Source organism: Electrona antarctica (assembly GCF_951216825.1).
Source record: "Electrona antarctica genome assembly, chromosome: 22".
In the NCBI taxonomy this organism is placed as follows: Eukaryota; Metazoa; Chordata; class Actinopteri; order Myctophiformes; family Myctophidae; genus Electrona; species Electrona antarctica.
Genome location: NC_136805.1, coordinates 36,431,911 through 36,442,987, shown reverse-complemented (window position 1 = coordinate 36,442,987; position 11,077 = coordinate 36,431,911). Strand labels below are relative to the sequence as shown.

The 11,077-nt window shown below is 42.9% G+C and overlaps 1 protein-coding gene across 1 annotated transcript; it reads left to right on the top strand.

Moving 5' to 3' along the window:
- The first annotated feature begins 348 nt into the window (after positions 1-348).
- On the top strand, positions 349-10,459 carry oat (ornithine aminotransferase). Its single transcript, XM_079492183.1, has 10 exons — positions 349-450; positions 5,960-6,195; positions 6,993-7,217; positions 7,817-7,912; positions 8,025-8,152; positions 8,515-8,637; positions 8,748-8,876; positions 9,431-9,544; positions 9,817-9,961; positions 10,138-10,459. The coding sequence occupies exons 2-10, from the start codon at positions 5,979-5,981 to the stop codon at positions 10,296-10,298; spliced, it is 1,338 nt and encodes a 445-aa protein (XP_079348309.1). The 5' UTR covers positions 349-450; positions 5,960-5,978; the 3' UTR covers positions 10,299-10,459.
- Positions 10,460-11,077: the final 618 nt, after the last annotated feature.

The following is an 11,077-nucleotide window of genomic DNA, read 5'->3' as shown; positions in this document are numbered from 1 at the left end:
TTGCCAAGCAACCACTGTAAACTGTGCATTTACCAGAGAGTGGGCGGGGTCTATCCACAAATTAAATAAGATCTTTTCACATTTTGCAAAAAGTGTTTTAGACGACTTTCTTCCTTTCTAAATCTAGTGGATGGTCGGGCCCCAATATGTTCCCTCAGTCCAATATGTTCCCTCAGTCCTAGGGACTGAGTGAACATATTGGGGCTAGATTGTAGATAAACATACATCTGAGAAAGGGAAATAAAAGTTATAAAACGCTGTCAAGTCGCGTCAGTGGGGGCCTGACAACCAGCCACCCAATCACAACACACACAAGACTTTACTGTTACTCCCAGGCTATGGGATCGTCACTGTACTTCCCAGGCTGTCCGTCTAGTGAGGCTGGTCTGTCGGCTGTACCAACTGAACACACATCAAGAGGAGGATATCGCACTACGTTGGCATTTTGTGGTACGGTTTCAATTCTTGATCTGGTTTAAAATAGAAGCGTGATCGCTTGGATTGTAAATAATAGCTTAAATCTGTGTTATAACGTATAACTGTGTTATTTGCTAACAGTAACAGGCTAGCTATCATTGGTTACTATGGCATCGTTACCGGCTATTCAAATTACTTTTTCCACACCATATGTCAGCAAGAGGAGTTGATCTTAGATTTTTGAAGATGAATAGATAGCACAAGTTAACTTTACTCTAAAGCTAAAGCTAGTTATTACTAAGTAATAGTTAGCCACCATTTACTGTATCACTGGTAGGCAAAACTATATATAATTAGGCCTATAATAATAATAATAATAATAATGTTGTTTTTGCAAGATAAGTCAAGTCAAGTCAAGTCAATTTTATTTATATAGCACATTTAAAAACAACAGCAGTTGACCCAAAGTGCTTTCCAGAATAGGTAGAACGTAGTCTATCACAGTGCAATAACAAAACATGTAATACAATTTACAATTTACAATTTACAATTTAGGCATTTGGCAGACGCTCTTAATCCAGAGCGACTTACATTAGGCAGGAACAAAAGTATGGGAATACATCACATATATAAAATACAAGCAAACAAAATAACAACAAAAACAATGAACAACAATAAACAATAAAGTACAATAGATAGCCAGTTGTCAGAGACAGTATGTGAACAAACCAAATTATGCCAGAGGGCCAGGCAGGTCCATATCATCATAGACTCTTCCCCAGGTCAAAGCATCACCATAGTTTTGACCTGGGGGGTTGAATGATGATAGCCGGCATCATAGCTTTTACCGGTAACAGGAAATGCTTGCACCAAAACAGTCTGGGCACTGTTGGTAGCCTTGTATCAAGACTATCATAGATGTATTTTATCGAGACATTTACTTTGAGCATTTACATTCATTTTTAGCTATGAAAGTTATGAAAGTAAAAATCTAGGATAGTCTTGATCCAAGGCTAGAGTGGGGACTATAGGAAAATGTGGCCACCTGGAAGAGTGGGCACTTTGGGGTGAGAAGAGTGGACAGTGGACACTATAGGGAAATCTCTGCATCAAAACAGAGTGGGCACCGGGAAAACTGGGCACTATGGAAATGTGGGCACTGTTATGATATGAGTTGTCCATGTACATCTAAGTCTGTGTACTTGAACTTGAGATACAGTGTAATTGATATGTATTGTGTACTGCCTGTACTGTAGCATACTTTATATATAGGCTACAAGAGACATCTCAGCGCCAGCAAGGTCAGCCTTGCTGCATTAGGCACGTTACTTTGTCTCATATCTTATTGTCACGTCATTATGATCCAGCACTTGACCCTCGTCTGGTTCTGACAGACTGGTAGTGTGTGCAGGCTGGGTGGTGTGTGATAATCCGGTTGAAGTATTCCTTTGGTACGGCGACTGCGGCGGCGGGCCCGGGAGAACAATTACGCGACACGAGACAGTATCGCGCTAAAGGTTCACAAACACAAAGTTTATTACACAAATAGGAACATATATAGTGCTGGATCATAATGACGTGACAATAAGATATGAGACAAAGTAACATGCCTAATGCAGCCTATCTATAAAGTATGCTACAGTACAGGCAGTACACAATACATATCAAGTACACTGTATCTCAAGTTCAAGTACACAGACTTAGATGTAAATGGACAACTCATATCATAACAGGCACGTCCAACACATAGTGGTCACTGGGTGAAATTCGGGCACCAAAACAGGAATACTTTGAAGTCGTATAGGTTCCTGTCCACAGAACCGGTTTTGCACCGGTCTGGCATGTGTATTACTGGAATACAACTACATTTTCAGATGATCCCCCAGGCAGTTTGTTTGTTTGTTTTTCACCAACACATGAACACCATCTCTGTTCAGATAATGGATGTGTGACTGTGTGTACTGTGGATATCTGCCATGGCAACAAGTGTCATAGAATCTTCTAAAAAAGTATGCTGAATCTATGGAAGAATTACACTTATTTAAATTATTATCCATTCATTATTCTATGGGACATATTTATAACTCAACAAAAGTAACCTATTACATATTAGAACACATCATTGTAGGCTAAGAATACCATAAATGCTATTATGACTTCTATCACGAGCAGCTCAGCATTATTATTATTTTTTGTACAAATACCATAGTAAGTGTTATGATCTGCCCATGTCTGTGTACTCCAACTTGGGATACAGTGTACTTGATATGTATTGTGTACTGCCTGTACTGTAGCATAGTTTATAGATAGGCTTTTGGTATGACCCGGCCGGGGATCGAACCCCGACCTCCCAGTCTCAGGGCGGACACTCTAACCACAACCCCACTGAGCTGGTACAAATACCATATACCCTGGTGAAATGTGTCAGGGAGGTATGAAAAAAGAAATACCACGCAAGCAAGCCTATAAACTTTAAATAACAGTTTTCATGCAGCTCAAAGTGGTGTATATGCAGCTTTATCGCTGCTTACTAACTCCCAGCCTTCCGTCCTGGTGTAGATAATAAAAATGGGATAGGACGATTATATAGTAGTAAATCCAAATCGCATGAAAGATTTATGTTTATGTACAGGTTAGGCACTATTTGTTGAATACAAAGCTGACATGGAAGGATGCAAATTGACAACAAATGGTAAAATAATAGCACAGGTATATAACCAATATAGGTGGGAATGTTAAACCATAAAAACAAAAATAACGACAACAGAAGAACTAGAATAGTAGACTGGTTATTGTACATATTGGTCATACAGTGAAGTATATAGGGCTTAAGTGGTTTATGGATAATAGCAGTCGCACGTTGTTGTAGAGTGTGTTCCTCCTAGTACGCAGCTGATGTGAACTCGTGTGTCTGGCCTTAATTTAGCTCCTGACTGTGATGTCAAGGGGGTGTGCTTGGGGAGTTACCTCCACAGCAACCTATCATCTTCCATGACCAAGTTTGATGGTGTCTCTCCGTCAGGGGGGACAAATCAAACATTTCCTCCAGGTCACCCACCACTGTACTTGCTGCTGTAGTCCAGGTGCTCTCTGTTTGCAGTGTGTATTTATTCACCATGGTAGATTATTGATTGTTCCAGGGGACCGGGGGAAGGCCATGCAGCACTGCTGGTTGCCTCTCCTTCACGCCAGCCTTCCTACGGTATTCCCCTCATACATTTACATTTTTGTCCCACTCTTTTCTAAAACGAGTGATCTCAACTCTGTTATTTACATGCAGGTAGAATTAGAATTTATATACATGCACAATGCAATAATGAAACCACCAAAGCTGAGAGGATTGCCAAAAAGACTACTGATTGACATTATTAAGATTTACTACACATATAAACACATTTTCCTAAACTAAGTCCCCAGTAACTCCCCAAGATCTAATGATACTACTTGATAGAGCATGTCTGGAAGCAATTATTATAACATTTTAAATTAATTCTTCATGACAATTGATTTTAGCATCAGCTGGTTTGGATGGAAGGGATTTAAATAATCAGATATCAATATCTGAAAACCATATCGTGTATGTCAACACAAAATAGCTAGCCAAGTTACCCTTAAATGATTTGTCGTCTGTAACTTGAAACCCCATGCACTTTATCATGACTATTTAATGATCCTGTGTCCCTGACTCATGGACAACGTGGCCTGGATGCTGTGGGATTAGTTCATGTGGGTCCAGGACGGGTTAACCAAGGTCAACTTCGTCCTCCTCATTCTATTGTGCTGAATATGAAAGAGAAGTGTGTTTCAGCAGGCTTGTAAAGCCAGTGGTGCGCTGAGTCGATGAATTGTCAAACTGCGAAAGGCTTTGGTGCATTATTGACTATATAGGGCTGCAATTATTGATTGTTTTCTTAGTGATTATTCTGAATACCAGACGACTCGCGCCTTTACCAACTCGCCCCCGCGAAATGTGTTAATGTAGTTAACAGTTAATTTAGTATTTCCCTCCCTCTCTGAAATCTGAAATGATCTTGTATACAGATTTATTTGATTGTATAGTAGTCGATCTCTATACTCTGTATAGAGATTAATTTAGGGCCTTCTAGCAGTTAATTTTGTTTTATTAAACACATTTATTCTATGTAGTAATGTAATGGCATCATCATGCTATTATGTCCGTGGTTATACAGAGTGAACTTAACAATGATAAATGAATATGATAATACCTTTTATATAATCACCAACATGAATTATGTTTGATTTTACAGCTAGGTAGAGTAGTGGGGCAAGATGGAAAAGGGGCGACCGTACCTGTTACCATAACAGTTTTGATTAATCGATTAATTTTGAAGTGTGCTTAGTTATATTTTATACATTCTTATGCATGTATATGTATCAATTAACCACGTAGGGCAGGCCTCGTTTTATACGTTGTCGCACAACACTGTCACAATGCTATGCCATTGTGTATAATAGGTATTTTTTGCTAGTTTCACCGCATCCAAGTTTGTTTATATGAGGTTGCCACGGTTACACAATATGTCAGAGTGAGTTCAGGCTGTTATGGTTCAGAGTAATTTAGTAAGAGTGGCGACACTAGCGTTGACTCCCATTGTAACAATGGAATGCGGATGTGCTCATTCTATCTCAACGGGATAGTTCCAGCCATAGGAGCAATGTTTGGAACTATAACCCATAGACACCCACTTTGCGGCGAGATCAAAGCGTGTCACTACTCTCCTACTCTACACTCTGTTATGGTTAGCACGCTAATAGAAGGCTTTGCTGAAGGTTCAAAAGTTGCTGTGTCTGTAGGTGACTTAATCCAGGCCGCCTCTCAACATGCAGGGGCAGGCTGCAGAATATGGATGCTGAGCAGAAACCGATCTTGTATTTAACACTCTTGCCACTCTTGATTCTGTCGTCGTGGACGCGACTCCATATTTGGGCACGCCACACAAGATATAGAACTACACATATAGTTGGGCATAACTGATAGAGATCTCCATATTTGCGCATGAATGGCTCAGTCGTGAGTGACTCATCATGGTGACACTGCCAGACGGTCACGGATATATAAGCACTAAGCAGCGCATTCAAAGAACTTGATCTACTGTACACATCTATAGGTTTCTCCTGAGTAAGCTATTGACACAATACAGCAGACCTACTGTATAATACTCCATCCCTGTCCCTCAAAGACAAACCCTTGGATTGGATCACGGGTTAGATATCGCTGGTCAAGTAAGTTATGATCTGGTCACCATGGATGACCTGGTCCTAGTCTCTCTACCAATCCCCCTTTACTTTTAGTAGTTTTACTTTTTGGTTATTCAAGACTACTAGATTGAGTCGATTATACAATAAATTAGAAATGTGTTCCCGTCAATTCCCCCCCACCACAAAAAAAACAACGACAACACGCTTCTCAATTATTAAACTAATGAAAAAAGTTAAATCGCCAGAATAATCACTTAAGAAAATAATCAACAGTTGTTAAGTTTCTCATAATGAATTTGCATTTCTCCCCTCTCCCCCTCAGACTGTGTAGGCGTAGTGCAATGGAAGGGTTAATCTCCAAGCTGAGCCGGAGCCTGAGGGGCGCGGCCCCCATGCTCGCCCGCGGCGTTCATTCTGGAACGCGTCCCGCGTCCACCGCCGCCTCCAAAAAGAGGAAGGAGCAGAGTCGCCTCACCGCGGAGGAGGTGTACGCCCGGGAAGACAAGTACGGCGCCCACAACTATCACCCCCTCCCCGTGGCGTTGGAGAGGGCAGAGGGTGAGTGCATAGTGTTGTCATGTCATGGCCCTGAAACCAAAGTGTTCTCAGTCCCCGCGACTGATTTCACTCATTTGGATTCCATATAAGAAGCCAGCACGTCTTCTATAAAAGCATGTCACCCACTGAAAATAGGAGATCTACAAGTTCACAACGGCTAGATCGGCTAGTTCTCCGTTATATTTCACGATTTGAGCGTTTGAAGTGGTCAAACTAGTAATAGAATACTAGTTTTACCACTTCACTATGCCATAGAAATATCCCATAGAATCTATGGGATATTTCATAAAAGCAAAGGTTTTAATTAAAGCCTCAATCTGTGATTTCTTCACCTAGTTTGCTGTATACATATACAGCAAAGAACAGCAGGAACAATATTACCAAAACATCATAATTCTACATATTTTCTAATTGTTTAGGAAAAATCACACCCGTGTGAACTGAGTGGTGCAAGGTCTTATATAGCCTGATCAGCTGTGGTCTGACGTAATGTCAGTGACCATGGTAACCATGCTCACCTGTGCACGGACACGTACACAGGTACACGTACACAGGTACACAAACATACAGACAAAGCTGGTTGTTGGAGTGGTTTGCACCACGCAATGGTTTGCACCACTCAAAAATAGAGTGCTAGTGTGATGGGGCAGATTAGGACTTCGCCTGCCAAAATGTTCAGTCGTGAGATTTTATTTAGCTATCAGTAACTAATTCAGACTGCATAGCATTGAATCATTGTTTGGCCTTTTGCAACTTGTATCTAACGTGTTGTCATCTTCCTTGCTGCCTCCCTCCAGGCCTCTATGTGTGGGACGTGGATGGCAACAGATTCTTTGACTTCCTGAGTGCCTACAGTGCAGTGAACCAGGGCCACTGCCATCCAAAGATTGTGGCGGCGCTAAACGCCCAGGCCTCGAAGCTCACCCTCACCTCCAGAGCCTTCTACAACGACGTGCTGGGAGAGTACGAGGAGTTCATCACCAAAATGTTCGGCTACGACAAAGTCCTGCCCATGAACACCGGTAGGAGAGAAACACCAGCCAATAGAGCGCCGAAGTCCTGACGTCACTCGCTCATCCCCTGGTTCCAAGGGGGCCGCGGAAGTTGTTTCTCTATGGAGAATAACATGAGGTCATCTTAAAATCGGCTCATATAAGAATTTTGGTCCAAAAATAAGCAAACTGTCCGGGCGATGTTGTCGGGGAGGTGTCTCTGTGTCATTTACGACAGTAGTCAGTCACTTATATTTGATACAATCTGTTTCTAGCGAAAATTTAACTAATTTGGCAGCAGTAACATCCATGAGTGAAACGGCCAGGATGATTTGTTTATATTTCAAACACAGTTCTTATATGAGGCGATCTAAGATCCACAGATTATAATACAAATAAAAAAGTACACGAACCCGTGGACTTAGCGCTCTCTAGCGATATTGACGTCAGACTTCGGTGCTCTATAATGCGCGTATTATGTGTTAAGTCATTGTGTAGCATACAATGCCTGTGTACAGTATATGTCAGCAGTCTTTTTCCATGTGTACTGTACCTATTGCAATACATTCACCGGGTCAACACAGAGAGGTATCTGATTTCTATCTTTTATTCTTTTATATGTAAACCAGGTGTTGAAGGTGGCGAGACTGCATGCAAGCTGGCCCGCAAGTGGGCCTATAATGTCAAGGGCGTTCCCAAGAACCAGGCCAAAATAATCTTTGCAGGTAAGTCACATCCTATCTTAATGTCTTATAAAGCAGCTTGCATGAAATGCAAAGGATAAAGCAGGAACAATGTTTAAATCTGTGTTGTTTATTCCCACTCTGCCTCGAATAGACGGAAACTTCTGGGGTCGCACCATGGCCGCCATCTCAAGCTCCACCGACCCCAGCAGCTACGAGGGTTTCGGTCCCTTCATGCCCGGCTTTGAGCTCATCCCTTACAATGACATTCCTTCACTAGAGGTGCACATTTTGTTTTGTTTTCTAATAATAATAATTCAATAATAATGTTATGTAATATCTTATTAGATAGCCTTTGGCTGGCCTGGGCCATGGCTCAGCGGTCCAGGCACCTTGGCTGGTAATCCAGTCTGGCAGTGTGCCGCGGGTTCGACTCCCGATCCCGACGTCCTTTACTGCATGTCTTACCCCCATCTCTCTCCCCATTTCCTGTCAGCCTACTGTCTGTCCCTCCATAAAAAATATAAAATAAAGGCGAAACACACAAAAAAAACAATAGCCTTTGGCTTTCTAGGTGAGCTAATCTTAGGCTAGGGCTTCATGTGGTTTATTCATTCATGTTTTCTATCGGATGTTTCTCTCAGAAAGCCCTTCAGGACCCAAACGTTGCAGCCTTCATGGTGGAGCCCATCCAGGGGGAGGCTGGCGTGGTGGTGCCCGACCAGGGATACCTGACCAAAGTCAGAGAACTTTGCACCAAACACAATGTGAGTTACAACTATTACAATGTTTCTCTGTGATGCTGTTTTCTTTGACGCTCTTCCACAAAATACGAGATAATTCAAATGTACCGATGTACTCTCTGGTTTGCTTCCAGGTGTTGTGGATCGCTGATGAGGTGCAGACGGGCTTGGCGCGTACGGGCAGGAGGCTGGCCGTGGACCACGAGAACGCCCGTCCAGATGTGGTGATTCTGGGTAAAGCACTGTCTGGAGGAATCTACCCTGTAAGTTATCACCCACATCATGTAACCTCCTCTAATCTGACATTTAGGTTCGTCATAGAAGGCAGTATTTATCCATATCTTTTATTCGAGTTGTCCTGTGATGATGTGTGTGTCTGTGTGCCTTCTTCCCAGGTGTCTGCGGTGTTGTGTGATACGAGGTGTATCTTTTATTTGAGTTGTCCTGTGATGATGTGTGTTTCTGTGCCTTCTTCCCAGGTGTCTGCGGTGTTGTGTGATACGAGGTGTATCTTTTATTTGAGTTGTCCTGTGATGATGTGTGTTTCTGTGCCTTCTTCCCAGGTGTCTGTGGTGTTGTGTGATACGAGGTGTATCTTTTATTTGAGTTGTCCTGTGGTGATGTGTGTTTCTGTGCCTTCTTCCCAGGTGTCTGCGGTGTTGTGTGATACGAGGTGTATCTTTTATTTGAGTTGTCCTGTGATGATGTGTGTTTCTGTGCCTTCTTCCCAGGTGTCTGCGGTGTTGTGTGATACGAGGTGTATCTTTTATTTGAGTTGTCCTGTGGTGATGTGTGTTTCTGTGTTCCTTCTTCCCAGGTGTCTGCGGTGTTGTGTGATGACGAGGTGATGTTGACCATTAAGCCGGGGGAGCATGGATCCACGTACGGAGGCAACCCGCTGGCCTGCCGCGTCGCTATCGCAGCTCTAGAGGTCAGTGATCCGTCTGGCCTGACCGTCGTCTTTGCACCTTCTATCTTCAACCGTTCAATATAGTCTCGTCCTTTTGCTCTCATCGACGTGCTGAGAAATACAGATTTCTTTGATGATTTTTGTTTCAGATCTCTTTTCAAATGGCTCACGGCAATCGGTTATTGCTTAGCCTACGTGGCTATTGACATGGTAATTGTAGTTTTCCTTTAGTTTTTGTTTTTATACACCACTAAGCTGTATTCGGTTTCCTGTTTCTGTCTGACTGCATGCAGGTCATGGAGGACGAGAAGTTGGCAGAGAATGCAGATAAAATGGGCAAGTTGCTCAGGTCTGAGCTGAGAAAGCTGCCAAAAGACATCGTCTCCCTGGTCCGTGGGAAGGGCCTGCTCAATGCCATTGTCATCAAGGAGACCAAAGGTACAGTTAACACCACTGCACAACTCTTACACATCAGCACACTGAGCACACATACCATTATTGTTTGTCCAAAACGCAGAGTAAACATCGACCAGTCAATATTATGTCACCCTCCAGACGAATACTTTGACCTATGATAACGCGAGCCCTCCTCCTCCTCCCCATCCTTTCCACAGACTATGACGCCTGGAAAGTGTGCTTGCGTCTGCGCGACAACGGACTGCTGGCCAAGCCCACCCACGGTGACATCATCCGCCTGGCCCCTCCCCTCATCATCAATGAGGCCGAGGTGCGCGAGAGCGTCAACATCATCCACAGAACCATTGCATCCTTCTAAAGCGACCTCGCGAGCTCGCTCTCCAAACGCGCAGGAACCACTTTCGACCTGCTTCTCCTGCCCGCCGCACTCTAATGAACTGTCCCATTTTTCGAGTTGCTCTTAATCATTTACCAGTTGAAGAAATGGTTGTTGTTGGTTGTTCTTCCCCCCCCCCCCCCCCCCCCAGAGCAGAGCTCTCTGAAAAAAACACATTTTAGCCTTCGAAGAGGCTACAATGTTACTGTTTTCAATGTCGTTTTAGAAATGGCCTGCTATACTATATATACATAGAGTATATATACTGTACTTATTTCTCGGTTTTAAATGCTGCCAGCGACTCAGATGGGTTCGGAAAAGGCTGCAAAATGAGGTCATACGAGGTCTTTTTAGCCCCAAAATCACTGGACCTTTCCACATTTTATTTGCCCTAAATAGGATTTTATATATATTTTTGAATCTACATTGTTACAAATGAAAAGGAGTAACTTCTTCTGCAGTGGAGAAGGCACTGCTACTGGCATGGGGTTAGCAGGTATACCGTGGCAGAATGACCAATTTAAAGTTCTTTAATGAGGAACAGCGGGTGTACAGGATACAGGCTGGCATGAAACTAGGAACATAGAAGCTCTGGAACACTGGAACCATTGACGAGACCAAACACTGGAAACATAAGACGAACAACGTCACAGAGACACACAAAGACACTCCCAAACATAACCTGTTCCATAAAAAAACAAACTGAAATCACTCCAATAATGAATCGAAGACAAAGAAATCCAACAAAGAGCTTCACACAG